The sequence below is a fragment of the Cryptomeria japonica genome, chromosome 5 (assembly GCF_030272615.1).
Source record: "Cryptomeria japonica chromosome 5, Sugi_1.0, whole genome shotgun sequence".
Classification (NCBI taxonomy): Eukaryota; Viridiplantae; Streptophyta; class Pinopsida; order Cupressales; family Cupressaceae; genus Cryptomeria; species Cryptomeria japonica.
Window position 1 is genome coordinate 541,921,720 of NC_081409.1, and position 19,681 is coordinate 541,941,400.

Here is a 19,681-nt window from a genome sequence, read left to right on the forward strand (position 1 = left end):
TGAGGGAGATATTCACAAGACTTCATTGAGAGGTCACTATGGACACTATGAGTTTGTAGTGATGTATTTTGGTCTTACTAATGCACCTGCTACTTTTCAATCATTTATGAACCATATCTTCAATAAGAAGTTGTGAAAATTTGTGTTAGTGTTCTTCGATGCCATTTTGATATATAGCAGAACATGGGAGGAGCACCTTTGACATCTTGATGAGATCTTGGGTATCATGGAGGTACAACTATTATTTGCTAAGGCATCCAAATGTGAGTTTGGAATGATGAAAATTCTATATCTGGGGCATGTGATAGGGGCTAATGGAGTCAAGGTGCACCAGGAAAAGATTCAAGTGATAGTCGATTGGCCCCCACCTAGGAATGTTTCAGACTTGAGGGGATTCCTTGGGCTTTATTCTTATTACAGGAGATTCATCAAGAGATTCTCTCAGCTTGCAGCTCCCCTTACAGACCTCACACGAAAGGGTGCATTTGGTTGGTCAGATGATGCACAGGGAACATTTGATAGGCTTAAGGAGGTTATGTGTACTTGTCTTGTGCTAGCTCTTCCTGATTTCTCTTTGCCATTTGTGTTAGAATGTGATACTTTAGGTGAGGGAATTGGTGCAGTACTCATGCTGAAAGACATCCCATTGCCTATGAGAATAGAAAGTTGAGGGATAATGAGAAACTATACTCCACTTATGATAAGGAGATGTTTGCTATCATTCATGTGTTGGCCAAGTTTAGGCAGTATTTGGTAGGTGGGAAGTTTGTGGTTAGAACGGATCACAATAGTTTGAGGTATTTTATGGAGTAGAAGGAGTTGAATGAGCAACAACAAAAGTGGGTCATCAAAATACAAGAATATGACTTTGACATCATGTCAAGGGAAAAAGAAACATTGTGGTTAATGCTCTTTCCAGTAGACCTCCTACTCCTACACTATGTTCCATGTCTAAGATTTCAGCTAAATGGAAGACTCAACTCTTAGTTGAGTATTCCAAGAATGCCTTTGCTTGTGAGCTCATAGAGGGAAGGTCCAAGATGATAGGTACAAGGTGATTGATGATGTGATTTATTACAAGAACATGATTTATTTGGTACCTAAATCTAGACTTAAAGAGAAGATCATGAGAGTTGTTCATGATATGCCATTAGCAGGACATCTAGGTTACTTTAAGACCTACAGGCAGATCAAAGAGAGATTATCTTGGAAGGGACATAAGGATGTTGTCCTTAAGCATGTCTGGGAGTGTTGGACTTGTCAGCGAAACAAGTCAGAGCATGTGTTCCTTGTTGGATTATTGCAACCCTTACCTATTCCTGAGCAAAAATGGGACAGTGTATCTATTGATTTCATCACAGGTCTTCCGAGAGTCCAGGGTAAGGACAACATATTTGTAGTGGTTGATCAGTTGACTAAATTTTCTCACTTCTTTGCCATCGCAGCTGATTGGATAGCCTCACAAGTAGCAGAATTATTTTTTACAAAGGTATTCAAGTTGCATGGTCTACCCAAGACCATTATCAGTGATCAGGACAATAATTTTCTTATCATTTTTTTGGCAGGAGCTGTTCAAACTAGTAGGAATGGAGCTAACACCTAGTACCAACTACCACCCACAAATGGATGGTCAGAATGAGATTGCAAATAAGTGGGTGAAGGGTTATCTACGCAGTTATGTTGTGGGCCAGCAGAAGGCATGGATTAAAATACTATCTTGGAGAGCATTGCTACAATACCACATACCATATGTCCATTGGTATGTCACCCTTTCGGGCTTTATACGGTTATGATCCTTTGTCTTTCATAGGTCTGGATTTCGATGATAGTAGGGTACCCCGAGCTAGAGATCAGTTACAACATCATCAGGATATTCTCAGGGTTCTTAAGGATAATATCCAACATGCACAGAATCAACAAAAATTATATGTTGACCGTCAAAAGACAAAGAGAACTTTTAAGGTTAATGACATGGTTTTCTTACGTCTTCAATCATATAGAGAGAGCTCATTGAAGAGGAGTGATGCAAAAAAACTCAAACCAAGGTTTTATGGACCCTACATGATTTTGAGGAGGGTTGGAGAGGTGACTATGAGATTGAGCTACCATCAGATAGAAAAATTCACATTGTTTTTCTTGTATCATATCTCAAGAAGGCAATTGGGTAGCATGTTGTTCCTACTCCTGGCTTACCACCCTTGGATGAGGAAGGGAAACTAATATTGGTTTCGACTGAGGTTTTGGAGGTGAGAGAAAGGAACTTAATAAGCCGTGTGATTAGGGAATATTTGATATGGTGGAAAGACTTACCTTTAGAGGATACCACTTGGGAAGGTGAGGACATTTTACAACATCCAACATTGCAATTGCTTAAGGGCAAGCGATTCCGAGAAGGGAGGACTATAATGTCCCATTCCTTTTTGTGATCACTCAAGGGGTAAGATTAACCTATTTCCACATTCCCATGGGTTATTTGTCATTAGGTAATATGTTTTTGACTTAAGGGGACTTCATGAAGATTATTTAATTATCTATGGGCAACTTTACTTTATAAGTTACTTTATTTATTAAGTCCAAATTTATAAAGTAACTTTATAAAATAAAGTTTATGACTTTATGTGAAGGAGGGAAATTCGATAAAGTGGGGATTATTTTGATTTTTTCTTATGCCTATGTTTGGTGATTGAGTAAAATATATTTCCTTTATAAAAATTTTGAGCAGGGGTTATGTGCCAAGATTATTCGATCTTATATTTGGAAGGAATATTTTTTGGGGGAGGATATCGATTTCTGTTTTTTTTTTTCATGAAGAAGAATTTGAGCGCTCCTCTAAGGATGGAAACCCTAAGAGGACTTTGGATGGGATGTAGCCCCAGTCTACGGGTTTGGCACTGTAGTTAGGTGTCACTTATGGACGTAGCTGACCCTAATTCAAGGCGCAATTATAGTCACAGTTGGGTGTTCGAATCTTGGTTGTAGATGACATTATTGTGGTTGTCATGACCCCTTCATTCAATCCACACTCCTAAAATTTAATGCACACGAAGAGCCCGAAGAGAGTAAGTTTATCTTTTGCAACGTCTACTGGGAGAGTGGGCGGATTTTAGTGGCGCCACTGTAATTTCTAGAAAAACCCCAGTATCAATGTACAAGTTGCAGACCCCTTCGAGTCGATCATCTCCAGGTTATTAGCGTGTAGTGCAGGCATTTTTGGTATGTTTCATATTCATATAGTTGTAATCATTATGATTGTAATCAATTATCAGTTTAGGAAGTGTTGTAATGTTAATCTTCTAGCAAAGTAACCCTCTTAGATTTGCACATGTATAGAAATATAAATAATGATGTTGTGTAGAGTTTGGTAAACTATGTGACTGGAAATAACTCTAGAATTATGTGATATCCTGTGATCTGTATAAAACTTAAATTTTGTGAAGTTATATATATGGGAGTACTTCTTGTCATTTTGGTTAAAATCGTTAGTATGGTATAACCTTTTCAGTCCTAGTGTACCTTGTTATCGTTTGATGCATTTATTCACATTTTTTACATTGGAAACAAACAATATACAAAAAATAGAAACTCGAACTCAGAAAACAAAACTCAGTTAATTAATTGGTAAAGCACTTCCACCATACTTCAAAACCAACATCAGTAGGAAAACAAACAAAAAATTATAGCAGAATTGGATAAGGGTTCTTATAGTGGTATCAGACCCCAGATCCTGGAATCCTTTGGATTCATTTCATGCAACCAAGTGACCATGAAAGGATAAATTATCAGAGGGAAGCAAAGAAAATAATTTGGAAACCCCCTCAAATACCTGAAGGAAAAACAATATCTGAGATCTTAGGGGTCAAACATGCTTCATCTTCCAAACTTGTAGAAAGTATGGGGGACAGGAGAGAAGATAGTCCTTCATCGAATACTAAAGATAGGGAAGCAAGAGACATTATGAGAGGAATTCAAGTGGGGAAAGAGTGGGTAGCCAATGTATTACAACAACTTACTATTGCCATCCAACAATTAAATGTTGCACCTCAGAGACCCCCACACAACCAAATTGATGGTGGAAATATGATTGGATCTCCTTGTGGAGGAAGGGCCCCTACACATTCTAGGCATAGGTCATTGTTGCCAACATTTCTAACCGGTGATGAAGAAGAGGTTGTGAACCATGCTGATAGGGACATAGCATTTTTGGATAATGTGATGGCCATGTATGATGAGTGGAGTACTCTTCTACCACGTGTCAGAGCAGATTTCACCTTCATACAATACATGGGACATCAAAGGGAAAGTGGTAGAACAAGACAAGAATGGAGACTATAGCAACAAAATAAGGACCTTATGCAAGCTACTAATAAACTAACTCTTCCCACATTTGATGGAGGTGGAAGATCAAGTGCAAGGGCATGGATTCACAAACTGGATACCTTCTTGACTCTCAAACCAATGAAGGAAGTTGATGAAATCAAGTTTACAACCATGCATTTAGAATGGTTAGCTTATGATTGGTGGCACCTTGGGTTTGCATGTTTTGACAGGAAAGATGTGGAAGTGTATTACAAAGAGTTGGCTTAATTAAGGCAAGTTGGATCCTTGGATGATTACTTTAATGAATTTCAAATAATTGTTGTTATGGTCCTAGATGTGACTGAAAACGGGAAGAGTAGGCTATTTATTGAAGGGTTGAATGATAAGATCAAGGGTCTTGTGAAAGTACTCAAGCTTGGCTCACTCCAAGATGCAATTAAAATGGCATTAGACCTTGATACCACATCCACTTCCTATCAACCACCCAAAAGGAGATTCAAAATTTTAAAACCAATCTGAAATATTCTAATCAGGTTAAAAACACGCTACCTAGGTTGGACTTTGAGTCTAGAAATGAGTTGAGGAGGAAGAAATTATGCTTCACCTGCGAAAAAGAACCTTGGACTCTTGAGCATAGATGCCTTGGGAAGGGCAAAATTCATTATATAGAGGTTTCTTAAGATGTGGAGGAGGAGCAAAATGATGATAGCAGGTTAGAGGACAATAATAAGGATGAAATCCATGAGAATCAAGAGTAGTCCACACCAGAAATAAGTGAAGATAAGGTAGTTGATAGGATTAATGTGACTATTGCTTCATTATCAGGAGTTCCCATATGTTATCCCTTTCGTTTAAAGGGAGTGCTTAAGGGGCAAAGAGCTATTTATTTACTAGATACGGGTGCCACACACAACTTTATTGATGCATGTACGATTGTGAAGAGTGGGTTGTAGGCTAAGGAGATTCTAGGTTTTGGGGTGAAAGTTGTGGGTGGTGATACCTTGAGCTGCATGGGGAGAATTCCCCAGCTTAGTATATGGATGGGTGATTATATATTGACCAATTACTTCTATGTGGTTAAGTTAGAGGGGCTTGATGTGATTCTAGGCATGTAGTTATTACACTCTTGGAAGGTACATGCTAGACCACCACAGGAAGCAATTAGAATTTGTGGAGAATGGGAGGAAGGTTGAGTTGAAGGCCTTGACAAATGGAGGATCGAGAGTTGTTTCAACCCACCGAATGGAGACCATTCTTAGGCATGATAATTTAGCATGGGCAGCCCAATGTTTGGTGACTACAAATTTGGCTTTAGGGGAAGGTCAACCACAACATGTAGATATTCAGGTAGTCATTGACAAGCACAGTGGGGTTTTTGGAGACATTCCACTAGGTAGACCTCCTTACCGAGGATTTGAGCATATCATACCACACCATATCATCATACGAGGCACTTCAAGGAAGAGATCAAAAAGAAAATTCAAGAATTACTTGCAATGGGACATATTAGATCGAGTTCTAGCCCATTTGATTCTTTAGTGGTCTTAGTGAAGAATAAGAATGGTATAATATGGATGTGTATTGATTATCATGCCTTGAACATAAGAACCATAAAAAGCAGGTATCCCATTCCCTACATTGATGAGTTGCATGGGCCATTTTACTTCTCGAAGATTGATCTGTGATCAACATACCATTAGATACAGGTTTGTGAGGAAGATATTCACAAGACTGCATTCAGATGTCACTATGGACACTATGAGTTTTTAGTGATGCCTTTTGGTCTTCCTAATACACCTGCTACTTTCTAGTCATGTGTTGGTGTTCTTATATGATATTTTGATATACAGAAAAACATGGGAGGATCACCTTCAACATCTTGATGAGATCTTGGGTATCATGGAAGCACAATCATTGTTTGCTAAGGCATCCAAATGTGAGTTTGGAATGACAAAATTATATATCCGGGGCATGTGATAGGGGCTAATGGAGTCAAGGTGCACCAGGAAAAGATTCAAGTGATAGTTGATTGGCCCCCACATAGGAATGTTTCAGTCTTGAGGGGATTCCTTGGGCTTTGTTCTTATTACAGGAGAAAGGAAGGGTTGTAACAATAACAAGTCGTATTTTATTTTTATAACAAGTCATATTAATTTTTCAAACAAAATTATATATATAATTTAAATTTATTGAAGTGTAATAAAATAGGAGAAAGGGAGGGTTGTGAAAATGCTAGCCTAGTATGATTTGCTTACCATGAGTCCTGAAAAAGAAAATACCAAATTACAAAACAAAAGGCTCAATTTGAAAAGTAACTTGAATATTGAAAACATGTCATGAGTGTGTGCATAAAGTGTAACATTGAGCGGAGTGTATGCCCCCATATTAAAGCAATTGTGTACGCCTTATCGAGAGCAATAGATTTAAGGTAGCATGCATCTAAAAGAGAAGCATGTTACCACAATGAGATGCCCCGAAAAAAGGAAAAATAAAAGGATAATAGTCACAAAACATATAGGAAAAATTAAATAAGAGATCCATTAACTCTGGGGTTAGTAAAGCACTTGTGATAAATAATGTATATCAAGAATAATTGTATTGAATTGACTTCATCCCCCAAAGGTAGTGAAACTACGAACATAATGGAAGAAGAGTACAAGAGACAACAAACAAATTTCTTTTTGAGTCATCATGGAGGAGACAAAAAATAAATCTCAATTCTTTGCATCGTCCCCAAGTAAACAACACAAGAGCACATTTATAAACAATAGCACATATATGACATAACATAGTGACGACATATAGAAGAATTAAGATACAAATAGAGGAATGCCACAATGGATTCAACCTCTTTATTACCTTGCACCAACAGAGTAAAAGGGTCATTCAAAGATAACCTAACGTAACACAAAAATATATCAAGCAACACATCATGAGAGAAGCACATTACGAACAAGAAAACATAGAAAAGAGAATCTACGACAAGAATGAAGCTAGTCAAGAAAATCATCTACCTCCCAATCTTGCTTAACATCATTTAGGGATGATGGACAAGATGTAATAGGGGCCACATCAAGAATGATAGATGGAGCTATTGCAAGTTGTAAACAAGTACCATGATCTAATGATGAATCACTTTGTTTATCACAATGAGCTAGGGTTAATTCTTTTGAAAAACATGAAGGTAACTCCTGACTAATCTAAACAAGCTCATACATATCATTAGAATCATTAGGATCAACATTGTTAGCATAAAAAAACATTATTATCATCATCCATATCATCATCTAAATTAATAAAAATAGGATCTTTAACACGAAAAGAAGTTGAACCATAATTTTTCTTAAGCATTTTTAACTTAGGTGATTTGAGTTGAACTTCCTCCTTAGGGTTAGGCGAAGGCTATAAAAATGGGACCAAGTCAACATTTGGTGTTGTAGCATCGTAAATTATACACCCTTTATTAGTGTGTCCAATTTCACACTCTCCTAGCACCTATTTTAGTATTTCCCTTTCCTCTGTGCATTATAGGACCTTTATTGTAATTAATTAATATTTAATTCAATATTATGGGTTTTATTCCACTTTACTACATCACCACACTCTTATTTGGAACCTTAATTGGAGGTGTGCCCTTTATCATTTTATCCTGATTTTTCCTTGATCGTGCCCTAATTTCAACTCTCAAAGCATATTTTGCATATCTACACATATTGGGTTGAGCCACCAATCTGGATTTAGCATTAGAATCATGATAGCTCGCATCCCTTAAAATTTAGAAAAAAAAATGGTCAGGACCAAAGCACTGGTCGCTCTGGTCTCGCACTTTTTTCCCCAAATTTCGAGAGGATGATTGGGTGGTCTTATCCTATTCAAATTTATCTTTGTGCAAAAAAATATTAATTCTAGGTCAGCCTAAAGGTGATTTTAATTATGACTTCCCTATATAAGGCATCCTTCTCAACTCATTTTCATCTAAGCAAATATAAGACTCCAAGCATTTGACCTAAAGCATTCAAGCATTGAAGTGTTCATCATCAAGCAATTTTAGAGATCTTCAAGGTTGCATTTCCTTCATTCAATCATTGTGGAGAAAATTACATCATTCATATGCAAGCATGTGTGTGTGTGCTTAGAGTTTTGTCATGTTCATGCCATTTCATACAACATATATGATTACATTAAAGAAGCAAAGCATCATTATTAGTCATTGCAAATCTAAGGTATATCTTTTCATTGTTTATTTCAAGTATTTACAATATTTCATTCAAGGTTAATTCATAAGCTTGGATTTGAATTAGGAAAACCCCTATTCCCAACCTATTTCCCTTCTCTAGTGTGTGCAGGAACATATACAAAGTTGCAATCTTTGGGATAAGCTTTAATTACAAAGACGAATCGATCACCCATTGAAGTGCAAAAAGTGTGGAGGACCAGAGTGACCACCACACTAGTCCTAAAAAATCGGGAGCTTCTTCTAGGAGCATATCCAAATCCTCTTACAATCCTTAGATCCAGGTTCGTAGCTCGATCTGGTGACTGCAACTTACTATTTGAATGCATTTTTACATCAATTCCAGAACATTTACCCTAAATTCAGCATTCAACAATTCATTTCAAATTAAGGGAAAGAAGAGGAACACTTAAAACCCCCTTGGAATTAGATCAGAATATAGATCTATTAGGTTTAGATCTATCTAATTCCTATCTTTCCCTAATGTAATGGTCCTGAAGCAAAATTAGTGGTTTTACTATACATCCAATGGTGGAAACCCTAATTTTCACCATTACATTTTGGTGAACCTGACATCTTACACTTTCATTTTTTGATTTATGTTCTCAAATTTGAGTGTTTGTGCATTTCAAATTAAAATTTACATGTACAAGTTTAAATTTTTATCAAATTTAAAAAATTTAGACGTTAAATTCACAAAAACCCTAATTTTTAATTCTAAAATTGAGCTTGTGGGTTGTCTAATTTGGATTTATTATTTCAGTTTTGATTATTTATTTAATTTAAAATTCAAATTTTCCCTCTTAGATCTCATTCTAAATTTGAATGACATAAGCTTTGTGGTTGAATTTACAAAAATCCTAATTTATAATTCTAAAATTATCTTGTGGGTTGCATAATTTTTTGAATCTAATCTTTATGATATGCTATGCCGTGATCTAGATGCATTTATCTTTCAAATTCACAAATCCAATTTCTTAATTAATTGGTTAATCAATCATTTTCACAAAATTCTGTATTGCTTAATCATAAATTTCAAATTCAAATGTCAAATTTCTTTTTACAAGAGGAGGATCTTAAGTGGAAAGGATTTAAGATATATGGAAATCCCCTTTATGAGCCTTTCAATGAATCCTCTCCCAAATTTTCTCTCCCTAAAGAGGACATATTGATGCAAGAAAATAATTTTAACACTTTTCTCAATGATCTCCCTATTTGGGATGAACCATTGGAGGATGGTGTGGATTATGCTCTTAATATGTTCTTCCCCAATGAGAGTACCTTGGTGAAAGAGGATGATATTATGGTAAAAGAAGTTGATATGAGTGAGAATTTCTTTGATAACACTTCACCTTCTATTCATTTCAATAAACTTCCCCCTAGAGATGAAACATCAATAAGACATGATTGCCCCTTTCCTAACATTTGTCATGAAGATACTTTGGAACAAGAGGATAATACTATTTCCCATCATGTTTTCAATTCTCTCTCTCCTAAAGATGAAGAACCTAACCAAGATCCAATCAATGCTATTCATGTTGTTGAAGAACCTAAAATTATTGTTAAGGATGGGGTGACTTGTCAACCTGATTATCATATAGTTCCTTACATATATAATAATGAAATGTTTGCTTTGAAAGTTGATACTAATATACAAGTTGAAGCATAATATAAATTGTTAGCTCTTACAATCTTCTCTCCAATTCAAGAAAATACGACATCTCCTACTAAAGAAGTTCTTAGAGAAGAACTCTTGGAGGATGATTGGGGGTCATTTAGATTTCACACCTTATTTTTGTAGAAAATCTAAGATGACTGAATTTGATACTTGAAACTTTTATCCTAACACATGTCTAGATATTGATTGGGCTTCTTTAAACTTCAATCCACCACCTAATAACAAAACCTCTCCTAATCCTACACACGGATACAATGGACAAGTTTTAGGATGTGTGCAACAAAGTCATAAGAAGTCAAACTTTTCTAATGAAAAGCTAGGTTTACAACCTCCTCCTTTGTAAACATCCCCCCCTCCATTGTCTAGTGGATTTACATCTTCTCATTACCATATGGCATCCTAAAAAGCTAATTTTTTGTCCAATCCTCTTTATGCAAACTTGAATTCACTTCTTTGTTATAAACTTCAGCCTGGTACCTAGGGACTAGGGCATCCAATGCCTTGGTCTTCCTTAGAACCAAGGCACTCAGCGCTCAGGTCCTCAGGAGCAAGGCACTCAATGCTCAAGTCCTCGGGACCAAGGCGCTCAATGCTCAAGTCCTCAGGACCAAGGCACCCAACACCCTAGTCCTCCTAGTTCAGATGCAAATTTTTAGGTTCCCTTCCAAACTGTTTCAAAATCTAGATTTCCAGTTTGCAGCTCCGAAGACCATAAAAATAACATAAAAGTAATAGGTGCTGATGGATGGCATATTTTTTATGATCATTTCAAATAACATTCAAATTCCTATTTTGTTGCTCCTCACTATGTGACATTGTTATCTTACCTATTGGGGGCTCAATGTCATTCATGGTGGTACAATTTCAAGTGTAATCATACATAGTGAGCAACATAATAGTTTATTTATTATTGTCTATATGCATAGGGGGTAAGAATATTATTCTATCTTATGTCTTTCTTCTCTCATGTGTCACTATTCCCTTTAGGGGTTGCATTTTCATGTATTGATATCCTTTCTTGCATAGAATGATATATCTCTTATGATTAATCTCTCCTTAGTGGAGTTTGTGATCCTTCTTCTAATTCTTTAATTTTCTCTTTCAAGATTACCTCTCATTTAGAGTTGCATCTAACATATATAAATATATTTTCTTGCATTGGATATTTGTTCATGCAAGTACATTGTGCATTTTCTTACATCTAATCTCTCCTTAGAGGTTGCGCAATTCTTCTCATTGTCCCTACACTTGGGGGGGGAAATGATATCTCCCTTATCCTTTCTAAGGATCCACTTTATTTTTGTTGAATGGTGTTTGATTATGATTTGATGTCATTCCTTATGTGAAGTTGTTGTTTGTTCAAGGATTCTCACTTATGCAAGAGGTGTGTATCCTTGATTGCAACCTCTTCTTCACTTCACAATGTATATCTATTATAAACTTACCCCTCACATTGGGTCAAAAGTGTGTCATCCTTCATCAAGAATCTCTTTCACCTAGCAATAGGGGGAAGGTATGCATTCTTGATCTCCTTCCCTTCTTTTGGTAGAAGATATTATATTTTTTCAAGAAACTCCTCTTGAAGGTAGATGTCTTTGGAGCAAAGATCTCTTCTCCTCCAAGGATCCTCTTTACACTTGTTGCAAGATATCTCTTTTTCAACTATCTTATCCTTGCTTGTAAAAGTATGTCCTCTTTAGCTTGGATTTATGACATTGTTTCCTAAATGATATCTCCTTAGAGTTGAAGATGGGTATCCTTGCTTCTAGTTTCCTCAAGACATCAACATAGGGATATGTTGACATCTTAAGGGGGGGGGGAGGGCATACATATCGCCCTCTTTTTACCATATTGTAGCACATTTTTGCATGTCTTAAACGGGTTGTTCAAACTCGGAACCAAAGAAAACAAACTCTTATACAAGATGCTTCATGCTCGAAAATAGACATGGATTTGATATATATCTTAGATGGGATGCACATCATTGAAACCAAAGAAAACAAACTCTTACATGGGATTTCCTCGAAACCAGACATATATGTCTTAAATGGGGTTAAATATTCTTGAAACCAAAGCAAAAACCCTCTTATACGAGATGTTCTTGAAACTAGACATTCACCCCTTGGAATTTGCATTTGCATTATATGTCTTAAACAGGTTAATACACGCTCAAAAATGGAGGAAACAAACTCTTATACATGGTTCAATATACTTAAAACAAGATATCACTTGCACACACACATGAGGATGATTGGAACTATAAAAACATAGCTAGACTATTCCTACTCTCCTCCCCAACATGGATCACCTAGAAAAACACATCTAGAATGTGTATTCATGTATTCTCTCATTCTCCTCTCATGGTTCCTAGAAAAACACATCTAGAATGTGTATCCATGCTTCCTCTCTTTCTTCTCATGAGCTCATAACTTTTCTATTTGTATTTCATGGATGATGTGTGCTCTTGCTCTTTTATGTAATCACCTGTGTTATTGACATGAGTTAAGAATGATATTAGTGGTTTTTGATTATCGAGGCCTCTTCGGCTAGTTGACTTGAGGTCTTGTTTTTAGTATTAACCCCTTATGTTATATGTCCTTGCATGTGATTGTGTGGGTTAATATCTTAAGATTAGGGGATCGGTTCCTCGAGATTAGTGAAGTCTTATCTCCTTGTGATTATGCTCCTATTTGCTCCTCTCTCTCATCTTTCTACTTTAACGAGAGTATGATCACAAGCTCATACTCCGCTAAAGTGGGGGCTAAATGTAGCATCATAAATTGTACACCCTTTATTAGTGTTTTCAATTTCACACACTCCTAGAACCTATTTTAGTATTTCCTTTCCTCTATGCATTATAGAACCTTTATTATAATTAATTAATATTTAATTCAATATTATGGGTCTTATTCCACTTTATTACATCACCACACTCTTATTTGGGCCCTTAATTCTAGGTGTGCCCTTTATCATTGTATCCTAATTTTTCCTTGATCCTGCCCTAATTTCAACTCTCGAAGCATATTTTGCATATCTACACATATTAGGTTGAGCCATTGAGTTGGATTTAGCATTAGAATCATGATAGCTCGCATCCCTAGAAATTTGGACAAAAGTAGTCAGGACTAAAGTGCTAGTTGCTCTAGTCCCACACTTTTTTCCTTGAATTCCAGGAGGATGATTAAGCGGTCTTATCCTATTCAAATTAGCTTCATGTGAAAATATATTAATTCTAGGTTGGCCTAAAGGTGATTTTAATTATGAAGTCCCTATATAAGGCATCCTTCTCAACTCATTTTCATATAAGCGAATATTAGACTCCAGGCATTTGACCTAAAGCATTCAAGCATTGAAGTATTCATCATCAAGAATTTTTAGAGATCTTCAAGGTTACATTTACTTCATTCAATCATTATGGAGAAAATTACATCATTCAAATGCAAGCATATTTATGTGATTGGGGTTTTGTCATGTTCATGCCATTTCATACAACATGTGTGATTACATTCAATAAGCAAAGAATCATTATCAATTATTGCAGGTCTGAGGTATATCTTTCTATTATTTATTTTAAGTATTTGTAGTATTTCATTCAAGGTCAATTCCTAAGCCAAGGTTTGACTTAGGAAAATCCCTATTCCCAACATATTCCCCTTCTCTAGTATGCACAGGAACAAATACGAAGCTGCGATCTTCAGAATAAGCTTTATTTATAGAGATGGATCGATCCCCCATTAGAGTGCGAAAAGTGTGGAGGACCAGAGAGACCACCACACCTGTCATGACAAATCAAGAGCTCCTTCTGGGAACAGATCTAAATCCTCTTACAATTCTCATATCTAGGTTCATAGCTCGATCCGATGACTATAGCTTATTGTTCTTTCATTTTTACATTAATTCCAGCACATTTACCATAATTTTAGCATCTTCAACAATTCATTTCAACTTAAGGGAAATAAGAGGCACACTTAAAACCCCCTTGGAATTAGATTAGAAACTAGATATATTAGGTTTAGATCTGTCTAATTCCTATCTTTCCCTAATTTAATGGTCCTTCAGAAAAAAGTGGTTTTACTACATCCAATGGTGGAAAGCCTAATTTTCACCATTACAGGTGTCTTCAGGGAGGAAAGGGTTTGGGAAGCAAGCTCACAAGCCTTAGCATGACATATTTGTCAATGTTCTCTCACACAAAAATTCCTTTTAGTTTTAGTAAAGACTTGTGAAGGTTGAGGAACAATTGGCATAGGCTTCTTTTCTTCCCTTATAGGGGAAGGAACAAAAGAAACCCCAATAGGGTGAGTGATACATAATGCCAAGTGCTTTCCTTTTTAGGATGTATGAGGTGGGACTATGGCATATATAGGAGGAATAGAAGGAGTCGGAAGAAGACAAAGTCCATTATAAGGAAGAGGAATATCTATGGGTGTAGGGTCTCTAGGTTTACATAAGGCCATTATCATCTCATTTTTTCATTTTTGATAAGATAAGAAAAGGATGTCATTTCGAGGCTATAAGGGCTTGGGTTGTTTAGACCAAAAGTAATCAAGAGTGAAATTTCCACGCTTCGTTGTGAGTTGGTAAAGACTATGATTAATCGTTATAATAGTGTCATTATGAGGATATTCAAACATTTAAGAATTGTAGAAGGGATAGCTTTCATGGAAGATAGCCAAGGATGTACCAACTTCACATGAAATTGATCTGATGTAGGATTAAGAGCAAAGGTGATATCTAAGAACTTAGTACCAACCTCAATGGGAAGAGTAATAGAATCAATCATAGGACAAGAAAAACCATCATACACCTTAACTATAAAATCAAATTTATCATATGTTACTTGATCCAATTGTCGAGTAAAAAGATTTTCTTCAGTAATCACATTCACCATACATATTGTATCAATGAGCACTCCTCATGCGAGTTTATATTTGATCTTTGCAATAATATACAATGGGCCATCAGATGCAACAATAGTCTCACTAGGATCGAAGGTAATGCATAGGTCTTTTGTAGGTTTAGGTTTGTTAATAAGGTTCACAACATTATTAGACTCTACACCAAGGGCATCGGGGGAGAAAGCAAGTGGCTTGGACTCAACAACATTAATAAAATGCGAAGGAAATGGGTTCATGAAGATTTGGAGGTTTTGGTTAGGAGGAACTCTAGATTTATTACCTTTGTCATTCACACCAGCTATGGATATTATGTTGTTATCAATAAAGCCTTGAATATTATTCCTCAACTAGTAACATTTCTCATTTCATGACCTAGTTGATGATGATATTAACAAAAAAATTTAGGGTCATGGGAAGCTATAAATGGTTTGGAATGGTCCATTGGTTTGATGAGAGGAAGTTTCAACACATTAGCATTCATCGGCCTCAACATTATACTATGTAAAGACTCAGAAAGAGGAGTTAATTCTTTTCTAAAGTATTTGGATTTAAAGGGGCCACACCTAGTGTTGTGGCTACCACTTGAGTTTTGATGTTGTCATTTATGTTGATAAAATATTTGTTGTGTTTGAACTTCATAAATGATTATTGAGAGCTCTCATTCTTATCATCTGAAACCATTGAAGAGGATGATTCAAATTGACTCACTTGAAGCTAATCATTATTGAGTGGTGCACACAATTGTGTGAAAGAAGTAAACTCAAAAAATAGAAGCTTATCTCTTATATCATTTTGTAAATTAGCAGTAAAAATTCTTTGAACATCATGATCAGGAATAAGATAAATAATTTGTGAATGTACTTGTTTATATCTACCAATAAAGTCAGTCACTTAAATTTCTTTAACTCCCTGCTTACAATGAATCAGATTAGTCAAACTAATCTTAGGACAAATGTTATTTTGAAATTGTTGAATGAAATCATTAGCCAATTGTTAAAAAGAAGTAATTTAATATGGAGATAAAGAACAATGCCATTGTAGGTCTTTACCTCTAAAGGTTGAGGAAATAGTTTTCATGAGTCTTTGATCATGAAAGAAATCACTACACAAAGTTTGAAAAGTTTTCATGAGTCAAGGGGTCACCTTTTACATTGTATAACTCCAATTGAGGATTTTCCACATGCTTAGGAGGAACCACATAGACAATCTCATCAGATAGTGGGCTCGCTACATCAAATGTGGGAATATTTAATTTTGATTGAGTTAAAGAAGCCAATTGGTGTTGTAAGGATGAGACATTTTTAGCTAGGTTATTGATAGTTACTTTAGTGGATGGGTTGGAATTGAACATGTTACATTGTGATGGAGGAGTAATATTATTGTAAGTAAGTGGAGGTTGGGAATAAGGAAATGGAACATTATGGTATGTTGGTATGGGAGATGGTTGTGAAACAAATGGAAGACTCACAAAAGGAGGTATGTAAGAATATTGATCAATAGGTTTGCCCCCATGACTAACATGTGTAGAATTAACATTATATGTGGAAGTATTCATTATAGAAGATGTAAATGTAGGCACACTAGGCAAGGATGTAAGCATATGAATGAAATGGTTAACTTGGCTAGTGGGTTGAGAGTAACCAAGGACTTCGGCACAACTTTTGATTGGCATAATATTAGTATCAACATTATGAGCAAAGATACACAACAAATCCATGCCTATCTTATCACTTTGCACCATTCTTTTCAATCATTCAATCAAGGGGATTGCATTACTATCAAGGTATTGTTGACCCATCCATGTTGAAGATTTTCAAACTCATTATCAATCTTCTCCAATTGGTCAATAGTAACCCTAATTAGTGATTCATCCTCATCATGAGAGGTATGGAGTGAATGGGGATATGTGATGTCATTTTTTGGATTAGAGGAAGCACCAACATTCACATGGAAAATGTTAGTCAACTGACGCTTCATATCCTTAGTGTTTAAACCTTGGGAAGCGCTAAGTCTATAACTTCTTCTCATTGGAATATTGTAGGTAAGACTAAGGGTAACGAAACTTGTGCACAAAGAGGTAAAATTGAATGCAAATACTTTACTAGTAGAACTTGGTAAATAAATGACTATGTGACTAAAACTTTTAGTTACGACAACTAAAAATGACTAAATTCTAGTTTTTTTTTTGCAACATAGCTATAAATGACTAATTTGGTCATCGGGTAAAAAACACAACTAAATAATTAGTCACACAAATAATATATATAGATATAGATATGTATGTATGTATGTATGTATGCATGCATGTATGTGTGTGTGTCTCTATGTGTATGTGTATGTGTGTGTGTGTGTGTGTGTGTGTGTGTGTGTGTGTGTACATATACACATTATATATAGAGAGAGATCTCTCTCTCTCTATATATAAATAAAATATGTACACACACACATATATGTATGTATGTATATATGTATATATACATATACATACATATGTGTGTGTACATATATATACATATGTATACACATACATATACATATACATATGTGTGTACATATATATACATATACATATATGTATATACATATGTATGTATGTATGTGTATATATATATGTATACATATGCATATATGTGTATGTGTATGTGTATGTGCGTATATGTATATGTATACATATATATACGTATACATATATGTATATGTATATGTATATGTATTGTTACCTATTTTCCATCTTCAGATCAAAAAGCTGAAAATAGCCTTGTGATTTATTAAAGATGTGTTTCATGATTTTATATACGTATACATATATGTATATGTATTGTTACCTATTTTCCATCTTCAGATCAAAAAGCTGAAAATAGCCTTGTGATTTATTAAAGATGTGTTTCATGATTTTATATACGTATACATATATGTATATGTATTGTTACCTATTTTCCATCTTCAGATCAAAAAGCTGAAAATAGCCTTGTGATTTATTAAAGATGTGTTTCATGATTTTATATACGTATACATATATGTATATGTATATGTATATGTATTGTTACCTATTTTCCATCTTCAGATCAAAAAGCTGAAAATAGCCTTGTGATTTATTAGAGATGTGTTTCATGATTTTCAAAGCAAAAGTAAATAAGTTAAAAGGGCTAAATATTAAATCAAATATCTTTGCTTTAATAAGATTGTAAAAATTTAAGATTTCTTCTTTAATAGCAAAGAAAGAAACCTTTTTATAAAAAAACTTGTAAAATAAGCATGCAAATATCCTTATTTTACAATAAAGAGTTCCAAAGGTCAAAATGGGCTATAGTTCGAAGGAAAAGTATCATTGGTTTGGAGGGAAATTGAAAAAAGGAAAAAAGAGGGAAGTCAAATTTAATATCTTATCTTAAGAAGTTCTCCACGTAGCATGCAATATCCTTGAGCCCTTTACCCACATAGCAAGAAGTAAAGCTAGGTTTTCTGCTGGAGAAAACTTTAGTTGTTTTTGCAAAAGAAAGCCCTAAATCTCTTAAAAGCTACAGATATCATGGCGGCCAGAGGCAAAGGTGTAGTCTAACAGCAGTTCAAGATCCTTTCTTCCTCGCATATCATGCATCCATCTTCAATTTGCAGGCTAGAGAGGTATTCATTTGATGTATTTTTCAATTTACTATAAGGGATTTATGAACAAGCACGAGGGAATATTTATAATTAGTTTTATAAAGCCAAGTTAACCAATATCTCAGGTGTGAACTTATCTTTAACTCATTTGAGAGGTTTACGCATGTAGCATTAAATTTTCTACATGATAATTGTTTTCGTGAAGCATATATCCGAAGATACAATGTGATAGTTAAGCTATATTTTAAGGATTTCTTACCAAGTCATAGGTTTCCCACAATAATGTTTTGCATGAGATATTATTTGAAACTTGCATTAAAAACTTGGTCTGGCCATTATCAAACTCTATTCATACCATCGTAGAATAAATTTTTGAGATTACTTTAAGATTATAAATAGCAGAGAATAGTGATCTAAGGCCAAGCATAGTCAGTCATGAAAAAAAGCACAGCCATGCCTCTGAATACAAGGTATAGACCAGGTGTCAACCAATAAGAGATAATAGGTTGCAGTCTATATGCGGACAGAGCATCGAAACCTTCGAGCAATAAAGAAAAGGCATCACAAGAAGATATCAATGTGCAACCCATACAGTGATTAGAAGAAGACACGATCCTCTTTGCAAAGGGTGATCACAGGGAAATTATATCACAGAGCCAACCTCAAAAAGAAAGCATAGAATTGTTTGAACATAGAGCATAACACAAATTGAGATGGAGTTTTCAGGATGAAAAGCCAATGACTGTCACATAGTCATACCAAAGAAAGAAAAAAATGATGTATCATGTGGGCATGAGCTTTATGGGGTTTGACAGTCAAAGTGTTGAGGAAGAGTAGCCACTCAAGTCAAGAGTTAAACCACAAAATAAACAAACACCTTGAAGAATATATACATACAAAGATATGAGGTTTCAGTACTTGTCAAGGATAATAAAGAATAATTTGCAGCCC

General features: G+C 35.3%; 1 protein-coding gene and 1 long non-coding RNA gene across 2 annotated transcripts in view; both read left to right on the forward strand.

Moving 5' to 3' along the window:
• The first annotated feature begins 226 nt into the window (after nt 1-226).
• LOC131034589 (uncharacterized mitochondrial protein AtMg00860-like) lies at nt 227-670 on the forward strand. Its single transcript, XM_057966124.1, has one exon. It carries the CDS (start codon nt 227-229, stop codon nt 668-670), a length of 444 nt encoding a protein of 147 aa, XP_057822107.1.
• A 1,994-nt stretch (nt 671-2,664) lies between these two features.
• LOC131034578 (uncharacterized) overlaps nt 2,665-19,681 on the forward strand; it is a 49,412-nt gene continuing 32,395 nt past the window's right edge. The window contains exon 1 of the long non-coding RNA XR_009103812.1: nt 2,665-3,213. This is a non-coding gene — a long non-coding RNA (uncharacterized LOC131034578). The remainder of the gene's footprint in view (nt 3,214-19,681) is intronic.

Bases quoted from the DNA above. Each gene is read 5' to 3' on its own strand.
- LOC131034589 (XM_057966124.1), top strand. From the start codon at position 227: ATGGAGGTACAACTATTATTTGCTAAGGCATCCAAATGTGAGTTTGGA.